General features: G+C 56.6%; 1 protein-coding gene across 2 annotated transcripts in view; it reads left to right on the top strand.

The window, feature by feature from the left end:
- Positions 1 to 18,550, top strand: part of CAND2 (cullin associated and neddylation dissociated 2 (putative)) — a 30,446-nt gene that overhangs the window by 404 nt on the left and 11,492 nt on the right. Inside the window, exons 2-10 of one of the 2 annotated variants that reach the window (XM_057555719.1) lie at positions 4,726 to 4,869; positions 7,854 to 8,008; positions 8,722 to 8,845; positions 10,552 to 10,817; positions 11,852 to 11,957; positions 12,139 to 12,281; positions 14,158 to 14,450; positions 15,515 to 15,656; positions 16,032 to 17,534. In XM_057555719.1, coding sequence (XP_057411702.1) covers positions 4,726 to 4,869; positions 7,854 to 8,008; positions 8,722 to 8,845; positions 10,552 to 10,817; positions 11,852 to 11,957; positions 12,139 to 12,281; positions 14,158 to 14,450; positions 15,515 to 15,656; positions 16,032 to 17,534 — 2,876 coding nt within the window. Of the gene's footprint in view, positions 1 to 4,725; positions 4,870 to 7,853; positions 8,009 to 8,721; positions 8,846 to 10,551; positions 10,818 to 11,851; positions 11,958 to 12,138; positions 12,282 to 14,127; positions 14,451 to 15,514; positions 15,657 to 16,031; positions 17,535 to 18,550 lie in introns of both variants that reach the window. The other variant, XM_057555718.1, reaches the window with a different exon arrangement.

Genomic DNA, 18,550 nt, shown 5'->3' with positions numbered 1-18,550 from the left:
CCTGCCTGCCGTCCCGCGTCTGAGCCGCAGCTTGCCCCTCTGCACGCTTCCTGTGCCTCTCCTCTCTCCACTTATGCCCAGTCCGCATCTCTCGCCGCATTTGATGGGCCCTGGCCCTCCTCTTCAACCCCCGCTGAAGCCCTCGGCCTCTCCTTGGGGATCCCAGCGCCTGCCTCTTCTTCTCCGCATTGAAACCCGCTCCCCTCCCAGGACTCCAAGCCCCAGGGCTGACTTTTTCACTCGTATCCTCAGCTCTGCTCTCTTCTCAACATCACCCCAGGCCTCCTCCCCGCACTTCATAGGGGCGCCCTTTCCCCGCCTCCCGGCTTTGCTCTGACACCACCTGAGGGAGGGGGCTGGGCTGAGTGGCTTAGCAGACAGAGGTAGGTGATGGTTTCGGTGGGGGCTTATAGGTTTTGTGGGCCACTCCCTTTCTGGTCCAGTCCCCTCCTCCTCAGGGGAAACTGAGGCCCAGAGAGGGGAAAGGATTGGTCCGTAATCACACAGCTAGTTCTGGACCCTCTGAGCTGAAAAGGAGTCCTCAGGATATAGCCGTTGAACATTCTGTCACTTTACCCCCCCATTTTACAGATAGGGAGAGTGAGGCTCAGAGGTAAGAAGGGCCCAGGTGCAGTCACAAAGCTAGGAAGTGGAGAATCGAGGTGCACAGCCAGGTCAGTCTAACACAGAGGATGAGATCTCAGCAAGGCCCCCTGACAGGTGAGGATACCCAGACCCTGCCCTCCTGGTCTGACCCCTGCCTTCGGCAATTCATTCCTCAACACCGCTCAAGAGCCCCCACTTCAGTAGAGCCTCTGAGCCACAGTCCTGGGTTCGGATCCTGCCTCCGGCCGCTTACCGGTTGTGTGACTGTGGACAAGCTGCTTAACCCCTCTGAGCCTCAGCTGCTGTTTCTGTGAAATGGGGATAATAACAGAACCCACCTCGAGGGTTGGTGTGAAGATGAAATGAGATAATACATGCGGGATGCTTAGATTAGTGCCTGGCACCAGGTAAGCGCTTAATAGATTGACACTGTTGTGATTTTGGGCACATCAGAAATCTGCCAGTCCCCTCCCCTGTCTGGGCCTTTACCTGGAAGTTCTTTGTCTGCCCCGTCATTTCCCTCCTTCACCAGGCTAGCTTCTACTCAGTTGTCACCTCTTTGGGATGCCTCCTGATACCCAGGCAGGGTTAGGCACCTCCCCCAGCCCATATTTCTGCTGCATAACTTTTTAAGCCTGGGAGACCCAGAGCTCCTGGACCTCTGGACTGTGCACTCTCCTTTTGTGTCCAGAGTATGTTCTGGGTACACAGTCGGTGCTCAGTGAATGTTTTCTGTGTCCCAGGCTTCCTGCTGTCCAGTGTAATCTCATTCAATCTTCCTGTCTGCCTGGGTGGTAGTGATTGTTCTTCCTGTTCTCCAGAGGCTTGGAGAGGTGAAGTGACTTGCCCAAGGTCACACAGCCGGCCAGTCACCGAGGGGATTTGCACCACTGTCTAGGCCCTCAGGTCCAGGCTCCAGGAGAGGGAATTGGCCCTGCCAACTGGAGCCTGAGAAGCCCTTCTAGTCTGCTCTGCCAGCGGCCCTGAGAACATTTAAAACCACCCCAAGCATATGAGGATGATGTCTATTTTTAAAGTCCAAATACCAGGGGGGCTGGATCCCGCTGACCAGCTGTCTAGGCACCCATGTGGCCAAGTATTTCAGTTGAGTCGCCCTAGGGTTTCTCTGGAATGAAACTGAGACTGTGTCCTCTGGCTCCTGGAGGCAGACGGTGACTGCAAGTGGGGGTCCCAGGCAGGTGTAGGAAGTCTTCGATCCCTGTTGTTCTGGGCCCCCACTCTGTGGGCAGGCGGCTGCTCTACTCCCACTCAGACTTCAACAGTGAAATGGGTAAATTGAGGGGTCTTGCAGGAATTCCTACATCATTTCTTGAAAACATAGTAGTATTGGTTGAGGAGCCAGGAGACCTGACCGGTGTGCTGATTCTTTTCCCAACTTGCTGTGTGATACTGGGTGGTTCATGCAACCTCTCTGAGCCTAGTTGCCTCATCTGCCTCATGCCAAAAGCTGCTTGTCCTATTAAAACCTCCCAAAGGTGTTACGAAGTGGGGCAAAGAAAATTCCCATTTTATAAATGGAAAAATTGAGGCTGAGAGAGGAGTCAGTTGTTCAAGGTCACCCAAGTGATAAGTATATGGCCAGTATATTTACTTAAAGCCAAACTTCGGTGCCCAAGCTCTTATCTACCAAATGATACCCTTTCCTGTATACGCCCCCTTTACGACCACCACACACACATACACATGTATGTGAGAGCTGAGTGTTTGCAGGAACTCTGGGGTGTCAGAAGTGCTGGGGAGTATTTCAGAAGGATTAGTTTCTGAGTTTGGATTTCCACACAGCTGGTTGGCTCTGAGCCCTGTTAGGGGCTGGTCCTAACCCTCCTTCCCCTTCTGCCCTTACCCTGCCCCCTCAGGGCCTCTTTGGACCTGTTGTTTGCTGGGCCTGGAGTCCCAGAGATGAACTGACAGGCCTCTGTGAGTTCACAGTTTAACAGGAGAGACACCGGTGACCAAGCTTGCAGCACAGTGTGAGAGATGCTATAATGGAGGGGTCCAGAGTATCTGAGAGGGTCCTATCCAGGGGGACCAAGTGTGCTTAGAGATTGTGGGTGGAGGATAGGGCAGGGTGATGAGAGGAGTCTTCCCTGAGACTAGGACATTTGAGCTGGGCCCTTGACAGGTGAATGGGAGTTCAGTAGGTGGAGAAGAAAGAGACAGGAGGCCCATCTTGGGCAAAGGAGTACATCCCTTGGGTTGCCAGGCTGAGCTGGGTCTCCATGGACTGCAGCAGAAACTCAGCTTCAGGGCCCTGCCTGCCTTCTCTGAACATCCCTTCAGCTGGACAGACTTTGGGGTGCGTGTGGCTACCCCAGGCCTTGTCCTGGCTCAGATCCAAACCTCATCCTTCATCTTAACCTTGGCTGCTTGTCCTGAGGTGGCCAGGCCCACAGGTGGGCATGGTCAGCCCTGCCACCCCCTCCTTGCCTCCAGCCCAGCCTCCTTTCTTCTCTCAGGCTTGAGGCTTATCCCAGCTGTTAAAAATAAACAGCTGTGACACCGACAAGTGCCCTCCTGCCTAAGGGGCCCTAGGGGCCACTGTGACATCCAGCAGCAGGTCTGAGCCTGCAAAGATGAGGCTGGAATCCCACTGTGACCGATTTTGCCATAGCAGGCTTGGTGGGGCGGGGAGAGCGGGTTCTTGGTTGACTCACTCAAGCTAGAAAGCAAGGCCGGGTGTGAAGAGGCCTGGTTGGGGAGCAAAAGCTGGACGCTTTCTTTGGGGCCGCCACTCTCTGATCCGGACTTCACAGCATCTCTCCTCTCTGCTGTCAAGTGCCTGCAGGAGCCAATAAACGGGTGCAGCGGGCCTGGGGAGAACCCGCTGAGCTGGGGAGTGTGCCCCTACCTACAGAGGGCAGCCGCCACTGCCTCGAGCCAGTTACAGTCACCAGAGACCGCTGGCCCAGCTGTATTCAAATATTCTGTTTTCAGGAGAATCTGGAAATCAGTACTTTTATGTCAACTCTTCTAATTTTTAAATGTCAATAAATAATTCAAATTTTCGAAAAACATTTGCCAGGTGGACACAGCCGAGGGCTGCCAGTTTAAGACTGCTCTCCCCTCCTGATCTTGGCAGGAATGGTGCCCCACATTGCTACGGCAGCCCCAACTCCCCGTGACCTTCCAGCTCAGACTCCACTGCAATTTCAAATGCCGGGGACACGGCATCCGGCCACACGGATCTGCCCAGCTGTGGGTGGGTGGTCCTTGACGCTGATGCCCACCCTGGGTCTGGGAGCTGTGGCTGGGGACTGCTCAGCCGTTGCCATCTATGTCTAAGATATGCCTGTTGCCCGTCAACCTGGCCTGGGACGTTAGTTCTCAGAGTGTGGTCCCCGCCCCTCAGCCTCTTCCGGGAACTTGTTGGAAATGCATAATTTGGGGCCCCGGCTCAGACTTTGTGATTCAGAAACCCTGGGGCCCAGCAGCATTTAGCAAGCCCTGCAGGTGATTCTGATGCTGGCTACGGTTTTGAGACCCGCTGGTGTGAGGGCAGGGCTGAGTGATTCTTTGAGGTCCGGTGGGCTGGGCGGGGCTAGTCCCCCTCCACCTGTCAGGTAGAGAGGCTTCCTGCTGACACCTGACTTGGTTGCAAGGTTTGTGTTCGACCTTCTAGCCCGACTGAGACGTGAACGATGTGACATTATAATCATGGCAGGACACTTACTGAGTGCCCACTGTGTGCTAAGCACACCCCATATATTGTCTTCTTTTATCTTCCATACAACCCCACAAGGCAGGTACCGTTCTCATCCCCACTTCTCAGACAGGTTAGATAAGGCTCAGAGAGGTGAAGTAACTTGCCCAAGTTCCCATTTGCATAAATGGCAGAAGCAGGAGCCATGTGCTTTGGAGGTCCTAAGCCTTTAGCTGGGGTGCTGTGTGTCCGAGTCTGCCACCTTGGGCCAGTCGGTATCTCACACATGCGTCGCCTTGTGGTAGCCCAACTGTGCCCACAGCCCAGATAATCTACTTGCCCTTGACTGCCCCTGACCCTTTGTATCAAGGTCTGCTTCTGGGGGAACTCTAAGGTGCTGCCCAAATCACCAGGGCCCAGGAGCTGCTCGGCAATCCTCCTCTGTCCTCCCTGCCCAGGTTCATGGCCACCAGTGACCTGATGTCAGAGCTGCAGAAGGACTCGATCCAGCTGGATGAGGACAGCGAGCGCAAGGTGGTGAAGATGCTCCTCAGGCTTCTGGAGGACAAGAACGGGGAGGTGCAGAACCTGGCGGTCAAGTGGTGAGCGTCGACCCTGGTGGTGATGGGAGGGTCCCTGCCCCTTTGGGGTACAGCCTCTGAGAGAAGACTTGCTGAGCAGCTTTTGGAGTGCCCGTGGAGCCAGACAGTGACTTGGTCTGGGTTCCCCCAGAAGTACACCCCGTGGCAAGGATTCAAGTGTACGTTTACCAGGAAAGAGATCCCAGGAAACTAGGTCGGGGGATAGAGAAGTGAGGCAGGGAAGGAAGAAAAGCAATAAAGCATCAAGCAAGTTTCTCCTGTGGGCGAGTGGAGCTTACCCCTGCTGGGGATCCCTGGCACACAGTGTAGGACATGCACCTTGGAATGTTCCCACCTGCCAGCTTTCCTTGGTTGAGGGCTGCTCCTGGGGTAGGTGGAGGGTTATGCATTCGTTGGCATCTCCAGCCAGGGAAAGCCCTCAGGCACAGATGCAGGTGCTGGCAGCTGGAAGGTCAGGCTGGCACGCACAGGAGTGGTGGGGGTGAAAGAACGCGGCGGGGGTGGGCGCATTTGCCGTAGGCATCATGAGGTGTGGTTCTGAGACCTTTTGCCAGTTACCCCCAGAGCTGAAAAAGCAAGATGGGGTATGTGCAGGGCATGTGTGTGTGTGGCGGGGTAAGCAGGGGACTGAGGAATGGCGGGGGTCAACAGAGAATTGGGGCACTGCCTGTCAAACAGTACTCTGCGAGCTGGATCCAGGTAGTGAATTGGGGCGGGTAGTGAATTTCAACTTGATCCCAAGAGTAGAGGAATTCAGTAAAGAGTTTCATGCAGGAGCAAGACGTGCTCAGGTTTGTGGTCTGGGAGCATCCCTCTAACGGTGGAATTGAGATCAGGTGGAGTGGTTTCCTACTAGCAGAAGCAATAACCCCTTTTTATAACACGTAGTCTGAAATACTCTTATCACGAAATGAAATTCATGCATAATAGAACCTGCCTTTACACATGATTACAAAACAGTTTATATAATACCTTAAACTGGAGCATAAAGGAGAAAGAGGAGGAACATTGTTGATGGTAAAATAGTATTTGTTTCACTGTGTAAATGCTCAGGCGCGTTGACGGTAGACGTGTAATGAAGTCGTGAGAAGCCTGCACCTGGGGTAGGCTCGCCGAGGCAGGAAGCAGGTGGAGACAGGTGTGGACGTTGGGGACTCAGCACAGGCGGCATTGCTCTTACGAGATTTTCTGAAATGGTGACCATGTCCCGGTAAAGTTTCCCAGGAAAATAAAGTACAGTCTTCCTTCGAGTTACCTGATAACTACATTTTTGGAAATTTTAAGAGTATATTAAAATATTAATATTTTAATATATTAAAATAGTGCAAAAAAGTACTTTGTGTTTATATGTAAAATGAAATTAGGTTTTGGACTCAGATAATTATAGAAAGGCTGCTTACCTGTATGAATGCCCAGTGGGATGTTAGAAACTCCAGCAGGACATGGAACATGGTTTTACAATATTGTCTTTCTGTCATCCGCGACCTCCCCCCACCCCCGTCCCCTCAATAAAAGCCAGAAGTGCCATCTCATTAGTTACGATGAGCATAACTAATAGAAGGGCCCCCCCAGTAAATATCCAAAACGCCCCTCAGGGCAGAATCACCCCTACTGAGAACCAGTGCTATAGAAGGTAGAGTGGAAAGACCTGGGATTACTTAGAAGTCAAGAGTTTGCCAAGTGGTGTGCACTGCGGCCACCTGGGACCCTTGTTTAAACTGTGTGCTCCCCACCCAGGGATTCTAATTCAGGAGGGGGCTGGGGCGGGCAGATGAGGATGTAGCACCCGGGAATCTGCATTCTAATGGGCACTGTCATCTGAGAACCACTCTTTTAGGTCAGAGGTTCTCAGCCTTGACTGCCTGTTAGAATCACCCGGGGAATTAAAAAAAAAAACTCCCCAGCTCCAGGCCACACCTGAAACCAATTAGCTGAGACGCTCTGGGGCTGGCACCTGGGTAACAATTTCTTAAAAGGCCCCAGGTGACGGCAATGCGCAGTTAAGGCTGAGAAGCAGTGTGTCTGGTGTGGTTTTTAAACTTTCGCGTGCATTCGAATCAGCTGGGGGTTTTGTTGAAGCACAGATTCTAGTTCACTAGCTCTCGGGTAGGACCTGAGCTGCTGCATCTCTGCGTCTCCAGGTAGTGCTGATGATGCTGATCTGTGACCACACTTGGAGAAGCAAGCCTCTAAGGCAGAGGTTCTCAAAGTGTGGTCCCTGGACCATCAGCATCTACTGCGAACTTGCTAGAAATGTAAATTCTCGAGCCCCACCTAGACCCCTTAAGTCTGAAAATCTGGAGTGGGGCCCAGCAATCTGTGTTGTGTTTTTTGTTTTTTTGTTTTTCTTTTTGTTGCGTTGGGTCTTCGTTGCTTCATGCGGGCTTTTTTTTCTAGTTGTGGCGAGCAGGGGCTATTCTTCGTTTGCGGCGCGTGGGCTTCTCATTGCAGTAGCTTCTCTTGTTGTGGAGTGCGGGCTCAGTAGTTGTGGCTCGCGGGCTCTAGAGCACAGGCTCAGTAGTTGTGGCGCACGGGCTTTGTTGCTCTGCGGCATGTGAGATCTTCCCGGACCAGGGCTCGAACCCATGTCCCCTGCATTGGCAGGCGGATTCTTAACCACTGTGCCACCAGGGAAGTCCCACAATCTGTGTTTTAACAAGTCCTCTAGGGGATTCTGATACACGCGCAAGTTTGAGAACCCTACTCTTGGGCATTCTTTGGTTTCCAGCTGAGGTTACTGGGTTCGATGGTTTGACCGTATACTGAGATGTAAAACCCAAGAGGAGGTGCAGGTTTGGGAGGTGCCAGGAATGATGTCGGCATACCCAGAGGGTACCTCTCTTTCTGGCAAAATAGGAAGTCCCCTGTTGATCTGGGGCCTTTTCCTCAGCACATGTGGCCCCCTAGACATGAGGGGACATAAGGGGCAGCCCGACTCGGGCTGAGCCTGGGCTTTCGGACCTCCTCCCTCCCTCCATATTCAGCCTGGGTCCTCTGGTGGGCAAAGTGAAGGAGTACCAGGTGGAGACCATCGTGGATGCCCTCTGTGCCAACATGCGGTCAGACAAGGAGCAGCTCCGAGACATCGCTGGCATCGGCCTCAAGACCGTCCTGTCGGAGCTCCCCCCTGCAGCCACAGGTACTCAGGTCTTAGGGACTCGGTGCTATTGCTGTTTGTCCTAGTTTATGACTGAAGAAGCTGAGGCTCAGCGAGGTGAAAGGACTTACCCAAGGTCAGCCAGCTAATAAGTGGCAGAGAATTCAGACCCAGATCTGTTAAACTTCATGGCTCTGTTTCAGGGATGCTTTTAGCTGCAAGTAACAAAGTCTTAACTAATGGCAGCTTGAAGAAGTAGGGGGTTGCTTTTCTCACATAACTCTGAAGGGATCTGCCACTCCATTTTTACAGCCATTCATTCAGAAGCTCAATTAGGACAGGGCTGAAGTCTCTGCCCATGTCTCTTGCCCTTTATAAGAAAAGCACGTGTTTCCCCAGAAGACTTTGACCTGTATCTCACTGGCCAGAACATGGTCACACCTGGCCTCTCCAAGCAGCAAAGGAGTCTAGGAAAGAAGTGCTTAACTTTTCCCACCTCCGCATTGGAAGGCAGAGGGCAAAGGGGTCAGGTGTGGGGTGAGCAAGGCAGCAGGTCCGCCCTTGGTTCTTTAGCTCCCCAGCTGTCTCCTTTAGTGTGGTCTGACTCTGTGTCAAACCTTGGACCACGCCAGCCCTGGCTTCTCTGGTCAGCAGGATTCGGGGGATGTGGGCTCAGGAACACAACCAGAGCAAAGGCCAGCCACAGGTGGAGGCCAGCCCTGGGCCTCACCACACCCACCTTGTGCTCTGTGCAGGCTCCGGCCTGGCCACCAGTGTGTGCCGGAAGATCACAGGCCAGCTCACCAGTGCCATCGCCCAGCAGGAGGACGTGGCTGTGCAGCTGGAAGCCCTGGACATCCTCTCTGACATGCTGAGCAGGTGCGGGAGGCCACCGTGGGCAAGGAGGACAGGGGGACAGGGAGGGTCTCAAATTCACAGAGCCAGCACTTACTGTACACCAGGCCCTGTGCTAGGGCTCTTTAGTCGTACCAGCAGTGTCCCAGGAGAACTCGCTTGTCACCGTTTTATGGGCTCTGAGAGGTGATGTGGCCTGCCTGCAGTCACAGTCAGTAAATGGCAGAACCTAGGTGTTGAATGCAGGTCTCTCCATAGCTGGAGCCCATGTGTCGTTCATCCTCTCCCTCGGCCCTTCTTTCTCTTTTTCTTCTCTTGGATTAGTATAGCTGGGCCTTTGTTTTAAATTGCACTACACATTTTTAAAGTATTCATTCATTCAGCCTCTCAAGATTTGAGCACCTACTGGAAAAATGTCAGGTGCTGGACTAGTTCTGGGAATATGGAGTTGGCTGGGTCTTGGCGGCCCCTAAGGAAAAGCTCACAGACACATAAATCTGTGAATGGAGTAAGAACAACAATACGGCTAAGAGCAGGGCCCGTAGGAGCTCAGAGGAGGAGCCCATAACCCAGCTGGGGGGTGGGGAACCTTCCTAGAGAGGGTCCAGCCAGCTGAGCCTTCAAGGGTGGGCAGGACTTGGCCAGGCCTGGGTGAGCATAAGGGGGACCCTGGATGGGGAACCTGCCTTCAGCCCAGAGGGCAAAGACCAGAGAGACATGGGATCCTGGGGGTTGTGCAAGGCAGTCGGGGGGTGTCATGAGGAGGGGCTGGTGTGGAGAGATGAGGGCTGGGAGGGTGGGGCAGTTGACTAAAGATTCTACTGAAAGTGTGAGGAGCTCACGGAGGGGTTCTCGGCAGGCATGAGGAATGCCCTGGGTGTATTTGTGTGTTTTAGACTGATCTTTCCATGTGCAGAGTGCACGGAAGATGGAAGGGGGTTGAATGGGCAGGGAGACTGCTTAGAAGGCTTCTGCAGGCAGGTGAATTCAGGTTGTATTTAGGAGGTAGCCTCCACAGCGCTTGGAGTGGATGAGAGGCAAAGACTCAGGGCTGACACCCAGGGGTCTGGCTTTCCTAACTGTGGGCACAGACACAGGGCCATTGGCCCTGTAGGTGCGCTCCAGGAGCAATGTCGGGGCGGGCGTGATGGTTTCCGTTTGGAACATGTTGAATTTGAGGTGCCTTGGAGGTACCCACTCAACCGAAAACTCCATAGGGCAGGACTGAGGGCCAGAGTCCATCTTGCTCTCCCGAGTTTCCAGCCCAGGCCCTGTCACATAGTAGGTGAATGCATAAATAAATGAAACCCAGGAGAGAGGTCTGGGCTGGACAGAGAGATATGTGAGCGTGAGGTCAATGTGTTGGTGTGGAGTGAGAGAAGAAAAGGTTTCAGGACACATATGGGACAGGAAAAGCACAGGCCTGGTTTGAACGTGGGATAGAAGCTGCTGCAGGGGCTGCGTTCTATCTGTGCAGAAACCATTCTCTGGTGTTCCCTCTTGCCTTGAGCCCGGAGCTCAGCTTATCCGAAGGGCACTGGGGAGCCACTGAAGGAGTTAGGCAGAGGCACACTTTAGATCACTCTGGCCTCAGTGATGGGGAGGGTGAGGGCCCTTGGGTGGTCATAATGGGGGAGGCGGCCAGGAGCCCATGGGGAGAGGGGAAGTGCCTGGCCCAGGCTGCCCGCCGGGTGGGCCTCACCCGACACCCCTTCCTTCCGGCTCCCCAGGCTGGGCGCCCCGCTGGGCGCCTTCCACGCCAGCCTCCTGCACTGTCTGCTGCCGCAGCTGAGCAGTCCGCGCCTGGCCGTGCGCAAGCGGGCTGTTGGGGCGCTCGGCCACCTGGCGGCCGCCTGCAGCACTGACCTTTTCGTCGAGCTTGCGGACCACCTGCTGGACCGGCTGCCCGGCCCACGCGCGCCCGCCAGCCCCGCGGCGATCCGCACCCTGATCCAGTGCCTGGGCAGCGTTGGCCGCCAGGCAGGCCACCGCCTCGGTAAGGGGGAGGGGCCCCACGGGGAGGGGGCGGGGCCGACTACAGGGATCCTGGGCTGAGGGGGTGGGGCCCGGGTGAGCCACCTCTTCGGTTAAGGGGCGTGGTTGAGGTGGGGAGGGGCGGGGGCAGTGCTGAAGCGCCTGAAGAGGAAGAGTGGGCTCGAGACGCAGCCAGGTGGGCCCTGAGCTCAACCTGCTTCTGAGCCCTACCCAGAGGCTCGCGAGGGTAATTATAAGTCATGCCTCCAAAGGGATGATGTACGTACAATAAACCGCATTACTTAAAGTGTACAATTCAGTGTGTTTTGAACTTTTCGCGCACTTGTGAAACTACCACCGCGATCAAGATGCAGAACATTTCCATCATCCCCAAAAGTTTCCTTGTGCCTCTTTGCAGTCCATCCACCCTCTGCCCCACCCTAGGCAACCACTTGTCCACATCCCCCCAAACAGCAGCCACCCTCGGGAGCATGGACCTGGGAGAGGGAACTGCACAGGACCGGACAAGGGTTCAGGGTGGGGAAGGGTACGGCTGGAGAAGAGCTAGGGCAGAATCCATATAAAGCCCAGGGACCAGTGAGGGGGCCCCCCTTGCCTGGGGGGTGCCTGCCTCCCCACTTTCCTTGCCCAGGTCTACAACCTAGTGCAGGAAATAAGGCAAGAACATGAGTAATAGTTTCAACAACAGATGCTTCTTACTGAGTGCCTGCTTAGTGCCAGGACCGGGGTGGAGATCTTTATCTGAATCTTATCGTTAATCTTGACAAACTCTCTGGCTGGTAGGCATTGTTATCCCTACTGTGAAGATGAATGGTCTGAGGTTAAAGAATGTTGTGATGTGCCCAAGGTCCCATAGCTTATAGGGCGCTGAGTCAGGGCTAGAACCCACACCTGCTTGACTCTGAAGCCTCTGAGTAACTTTGCAGTGGCCAGGGCTGCAGGTGCAGGCACAGGCTGAACGCTGTGGGCTGGGGGAGCCCCGGAGATGGTCTGGCCTCACCTCGCCTTGCCTCAGTGACCCACCTGGCCCTGCAGGGACCCATCTGGACCGGCTGGTGCCCCTGGTGGAGGAGTTCTGCAACCTGGATGATGATGAGCTTCGGGAGTCCTGCTTCCAGGCCTTTGAGGCCTTCCTGAGGAAGTAGGTGCAACAGGGGTGCTGGAAAACGGGGGCCCCGGGGTTTCTTTGAGAAGTTGGTGGGGATGGAGTGGGGGCAGGATGCTGGCCTCAAAGCAGTCAGGTCTCAGGACTCACCACTGGGCCCCATCCCCAACCCTGTCCTGCCTGGGTCCAGCAGAGCCTCGCCTATCCCACCCCACAGGTGCCCCAAGGAGATGGGCCCCCACGTGCCCAACGTGACCAGCCTCTGCCTCCAGTACATAAAGCACGACCCCAACTATAACTACGACAGTGACGGGGAAGAGGAGCAGATGGAGACGGAGGATAGCGAGTTCAGTGAACAAGGTGAGTGGCCAGCTTGTCCTTGGGCTGCTGGGTGGAAATGGGTGCAGCCTTCCCGCAGATCCCCCAGCCAAAGACGGGGGCCACATTTGGTGCCCCCATCCTGATCCCAGCTCTTCCTCAGGCTCCAGCCCTGCCCTTGGAAATCTGGATCCTCTGTGGTGCCCACACTCTCTGATCGCACAGATCACAAGATAGTAGTAATTGCTGATGTTTATTGAGCATCTCCTGATGTCCTACGTGCTATTTTTTTTTTTTAATATTTATTTGTTTATTTTTGGCTGTGTCAGGTCTTAGTTGCGACACGCGGGATCTTTCATTGTGGCGCTCGGGCTTCTCTCTAGTTGTGGCGTGCGGGCTTAGTTGCCCCACGGCATGTGGGATCTTAGTTCCCCGACCAGGGATCGAGTCCACGTCCCCTGCTTTGGAAGGTGGATTCTTAACCACTGGACCAGCAGGGAAGTCCCCTAAGTACTCTCATATTTCATGTTCCTTATAATGACCCTAGGAAACCAGGTATTTATTATCATCCCCATATTTCAGACAAGGAGACGGAGACTTATGAGAAGAGATTTGCCTGAGATAACACAGCTAGGAAGTGGCGTAGCTGGGCCTTGGAGCCATGTTTGCCAGACTCGCCCACCTCATGCTGCCATCTCTGTACCCTTTTGGTTATGGTTTCCCACAGCCATTGCTTTAACCCAGCAGAGTGAAGCTCTAGTGGTGGAATGATTGGCACTGACAGGGAGAGATACCTGGATGGGGGATGGACTCAAGGGCTTCTTTCCTTCTGTGCCTGTGGGCCTGTCTGTCACTCAGAGGGAAGGCCCTGGGCCCTGGAGGCATTGATGGAGGTGAGGGCCTTAGGTCCTGTTGGGTACTCAGAGTGAGATGCGGTGGTAGGAGATGAGATTGGACAGGCATTTTGGGCTCAAATGCCCGGCCAAGGAGATTGGACATTTTCTTGTTAGTAACAGGGAGCTCTGGATGTTTCTTCATGGGTGACATAGGGTGGAAATAACAAGCAAGGGTCCATCAGAGGGGACACATCTGCTACGCTGACAAGGCACATCTGGGGAACCATCCACCTGGCCCACTATGGCTTGTCCAGATGCAGTGCTCTGAGAGTCTGAGTTCTCTGCAGAGCAGTGTGGGTAGGAACATGCTGGCCTTTGAGCCTGTGCCTGGGGGTGTCCCTAGGGAGGACCGTCCCCCTCTGAGCCTCATGTGTGTCTCCCCAGGTGTATGAGTTGGCTTTGTGGGCCTCATTCATCTCTGCCGTTTCTAGCTGTGTGTCCTCAGGAGAGTCCTCATCCTCTCTGAGCCTTATATGTATCATCTATAAAAGGGGGCTCAAGACACCTTCATTCCTGAGGCATGGTGAAGGCTTGAGCTCTGACCTCTTGGGGGAGCTTGGAGAGTGGAGAGCCACACAAACACAGCTTTTCCTTATTGTTAGTCCTGCTTGGATGCCGGAATCAGGACCCTGTCTGGGGCAGGGGAGCTATCACCTTTCCCTTCTGAAATCCCAGTAAATGAAACATCACGCAGCCAGTCCTGAAACCCAAGGATGGGTCTTGTGCCCCAAATGGATTCCCTAAATCCTCACTGGAAGCTTGGGAGTCAGTTTTTCCCTGGTGCAGTCAAAACAACCAAGAGTCTGGAGGCAGCGGGAGGACCCTGGTGTAACTCCAGCTGGTTCCCCCCTGCTTGACGCCACGCCTAGCACACAGCAGGTGTTCATTAACCGGTAGTGACCATGGAAAGGTGAGGCCCCGGCGGAGCCCCCCTCACTGCCCCCTCACTTCTCTCCCCTCCGTCCTGGGAGACCGCCCCGGGTGGTGCGCAGGGCTCCATGGGTGTCTGGTTCCCGCCCCAGAGAGCGAGGACGAGTACAGCGACGACGACGACATGAGCTGGAAGGTGCGCCGGGCAGCGGCCAAGTGCCTGGCGGCCCTGATCAGCTCTCGGCCCGACCTGCTGCCCAGCTTCCACTGCACCCTGGCGCCCGTGCTCATCCGCCGCTTCCGGGAACGCGAGGAGAACGTCAAGGCCGACGTGTTCGGGGCTTACATCGTGCTGCTGCGGCAGACGCGGCCCCCGAAGGGATGGCTGGAGGCCATGGAGGAGCCCACCCCGTCGGGAAGCAACCTCCAGATGCTGCGAGGACAGGTGTGCCTGCCTGCCCCTCCTTCCTGCTCACAACCCTTCCCTCCTCCGTCTCCCCACCCTCCCACCGCCCCCCCCCCCCCCCCCGTCTCTCCACCCACCGGATTGTGCGTACCGAGCACCTGCTGTGTGCCCGGCCCTGTGCATGAAGTGGCGGGGCACAACAGGGAGCAAGACGGATGAAGTCCCTGGCCCTGGACCACACAGTCTCGGGCAGATAGCCCACAGCACAAGTAGGGTTCCAGGCCACAGGAAGGGGTTCAGTTTTATTCTAAGAGGGTAGAAGCCACGGGAGGGGAATTATGGGATCCCCACTCATATTTGAAAAAGCTCACTCTGGCTGCTATGTGGGGAATGGATTGTAATGGGCTGGAGGCCGCTGCAGCTGTGCAGGTGAAAGGGCTTGGTGCCTTGGGCAGGGGGCGGGGGGACAGGTGGTCGGACTTGAGAGATAGTTTTGGGTTTTGCAGATGGATGTGAAAGGCAAGGGGCAGGGAGGTGTCATGTGAGTTCCGGGCTCTGGCTAAAAATAGTGCAGTCCCTGAGATGGTGGAGGGTGGAGCGGGGGCATGTCTAGAGTTCTGTTCTGGACATTAATGTTCGAAGCCCTCGTTGGATGCCAGAGTAGAGATGTCTGGCGGGCAGTTGGCACACAAGTCTCATGTCAGAGATGTAGATCTAGGAGTCATTGCTTCAGGGGAATCCTCAACTCGGAAGTGGATGAGCTCACTGGGGAGGGGATCTAGCTGGGGGAGGGAAGGGGACCCCGGCGCTTCACCCTCACCAAGTGTAGGAGTGAGAGCCACGCTGCCCGGTGACCTTGAGCAAGTTACTTCAACTCTGTGCCTGTTTCCCATCTGTCAGCTGGGCACAGGACTAGTACCCACCTCAGAAGGCGAGTGTGGAATCAGGTGCCTGGTACAGAGCAAGTGATGGGAAGCTTGGGGTGGAATGATCCTCTCCACGCTGGGGGTCCTCCATGGGCAGGTGCCCGGGCAGAGTCCCCCAGTAGTGGGTGGGGTGTGGAGGTTCCTGGGTGGTCACTGACCTCCCCCCTCCATCCACAGGTGCCTCTTGTGATTAAGGCCCTGCAGAGGCAGCTTAAAGATCGGAGTGTCAGGGCCCGCCAGGGTTGCTTCAGCCTCCTCACCGAGCTGGCAGGCGTCCTCCCGGGCAGCCTGGCAGAGCACATGCCCGTGCTGGTAGCAGGTAGGATGAACTGGAACCCAGTGTCTGCTGTTCTGGGCTTCTCCCTGAGCCCAGCCCCCAGCCCCCAATCCCTGAGAGTGCCGCTGTTCAGCAGCCTACAGTGGCTCCCCACTGCCAGCAGTGAGAACAGGTATGGGGTGCAGGCCCGATGTCCTGTTTTTAAATAGGTTTCCTGGCCTGTGTCCTCAGCCCTGGCTCCGGCCACGGCCAAGCCCTGACCTCATAGAATCTGCTGCATGAGAGCCCAGGTGCCTGGGTCCAGCTCAGATGCCTGAGGGTACTCCACCCCTGCATCCAGGGAGGGCTGAGTTGGGTCAGGGTCTGTGGCCTGGTAACCTTGGCCCGCCTTCCCCCCCCCCCCCGCCCCCAACCCAGGCATCGTCTTCTCGCTGGCGGACCGCTCCAGCTCCTCCACCATCCGGATGGATGCCCTGGCTTTCCTGCAGGGGCTGCTGGGCACAGAGCCGGCTGAGGCCTTCCACCCGCACCTGCCCACTCTCCTGCCACCTGTGATGGCCTGCGTGGCTGACCCTTTCTACAAGATCGCAGCCGAGGCCCTGCTGGTGCTCCAGGAGCTGGTGAGGGCCCTGTGGCCGCTGGACGGGCCTCGGACGCTGGACCCCGAGCCCTACATTGGAGAGATGTCCGCGGCCACCCTGGCACGGCTTCGTGCCACCGACCTGGACCAGGAGGTGAAGGAGCGGGCCATCTCCTGCATGGGCCACCTCGTGGGCCACCTGGGTGACCGGCTCGGGGATAACCTGGAGCCATCGCTCTTGCTCCTCCTGGACCGCCTGCGGAATGAGATCACCCGGCTCTCTGCCGTCAAGGCGCTCACACTGGTGGCCGTGTCCCCGCTGCGGATCGACCTGCAGCCCATCCTAGCCGAGGCACTGCCCATTCTGGCCTCGTTCCTGCGGAAGAACCAGCGGGCTCTGCGGCTGGCCACACTGGCCGCCCTGGCCGCCCTGGCCCAGAGTCAGGGCCTCAGCCTCCCGCCATCCGCCATGCGGGCCGTGCTGGCCGAGCTGCCCTCCCTTGTCAGTGAGAACGACATGCACGTGGCCCAGCTGGCTGTGAACTTCCTCGCCACCGTGACCCGCGCCCAGCCAGCCTTGTTGGCCGAGGTCAGCGGCCCTGTGCTTGCAGAGCTGCTGCGTTTGCTGCGCTCGCCCCTCCTGCCGGCCGGTGTGCTAGCGGCCGCCGAAGGCTTCCTACAGGCCCTGGTGGGGACCCGGCCGCCGTGCGTGGACTACACCGAGCTCGTCAGCCTGCTCACGGCGCCCGTTTACGAGCAGGTGGCGGACGGCGGGCCCGGCCTGCACAAGCAGGTGTTCCACTCGCTGGCTCGGTGCGTGGCGGCCCTCGCAGTGGCCTGTCCCCAGGAGGTGGCGGGCACAGCCAACCGCCTGGTCTGCGATGCCAGGTCGCCCAGCTCGAGCCCAGGGGTCAAGGTGCTGGCGTTCCTGTCGCTGGCCGAAGTGGGCCAGGTGGCCGGGCCGGGCCCCCAGCGGGAGCTGAAGGCGGTGCTCCTGGAAGCCTTGGGCTCGCCCAGCGAGGACGTGAGGGCGGCTGCCTCCTACGCGCTGGGCCGCGTGGGCGCGGGGAACCTGCCTGACTTCCTGCCCTTCCTGCTGGGGCAGATGGAGGCCGAGCCCCGGCGGCGGTACCTGCTGCTGCACTCTCTCCGGGAGGCCCTGGGGGCCGCCCAGCCCGACAGCCTGAAGCCCTACACCGAGGACATCTGGGCCCTGCTGTTCCAGCGCTGCGAGGGCACCGAGGAGGGCACCCGGGGGGTGGTGGCCGAGTGCCTCGGGAAGCTGGTCCTCGTGAACCCTCCATTTCTCCTGCCCCGGTTCCGGAAGCAGCTTGCTGCAGGTACGGGCACAGGGATGGGCACAGGCAGCCCAGATCGGAGGTGGGCGGAGGTCCACATAGGGCGAACTTGTTCTGGTCATCGGGTCTGAGAGTCACAGTGTTGACAAGATTCAAGGCAGAGGAGCCGTTAAAAACAGTGTTTCCTGAGACTTAAAGGCCTCTTCCTGTGGGACCCTCTGGGATGGAGGGGACAGAATCCTTGATGTGTCCCTCCGACACATAAACTTTTCACGGTGCCCCTTGCGGACAGCAGCCTTGTGGTCCAGGTGAGAGTTAGTAAAGGCAGTTCTCTGAGGGGCCAGAAACAGCAGCCTGCAGGACGCAGCTGTCTCGGGCTAGCATGAGGCAGGAGCAAATGGAAACGTGGGCTAGGATTGGATGCCGGGCCCCGGGCTGTGGAGAGGGCCAGGGAAGGGGTGAGGAAGGCAGGTCTTACGTTCCGGGGTTAGGGCGCGTCAGGATGTTCTGCAGCTCAGGAGGGAGGAAAGCGGACAGGTGGACTGTGGGCTCTTAGGCAAGTGGAAGCCCCTGAGGGCGAAAGGCCTCCAGGCCTTGAGCTGGTCACCTGGTCCCCAGAGGGTCAGTGCTGTGTTAGTTGACATAATGCAGCCAAAGTGCTTGGTATAGCGGGTGGTACCTGATTAGTACTGCTGGTATCCACTATCGTTGCTGTGTCAGTGACTCCGGTTAAGCCCTTCCTGGGTTGCTGGTATACAAGCAGCAGCTCTGGGCCCTCACCACTGTGTGGACAGGACAACCACGTTGAGGACGTCACCTGTTACACTGCACAGGGCTCTTCACAAGGAACCTTGGGAGGCAAGAGTCTTGGGATGAGGGCCAGCCCTGCCTTTTCTAAGCTCAGATTTGTTTAGACCTCGTGCCCACTGTTGAACCAGCTAACCAGTCACATTTCCTATTTAACTGCCGGCTGCTGGGATGCTTAGAGCCGAATCAGCGGCCTGCTTCTAGCAAGTTCATAGGACTTTCTAGTTGCCTCTCGCTGCGTGCCCCTCACT

This window comes from Balaenoptera acutorostrata, chromosome 10, assembly GCF_949987535.1.
Source record: "Balaenoptera acutorostrata chromosome 10, mBalAcu1.1, whole genome shotgun sequence".
NCBI classification, from domain to species: Eukaryota; Metazoa; Chordata; class Mammalia; order Artiodactyla; family Balaenopteridae; genus Balaenoptera; species Balaenoptera acutorostrata.
This window is presented reverse-complemented; position numbering and strand designations above follow the sequence as displayed.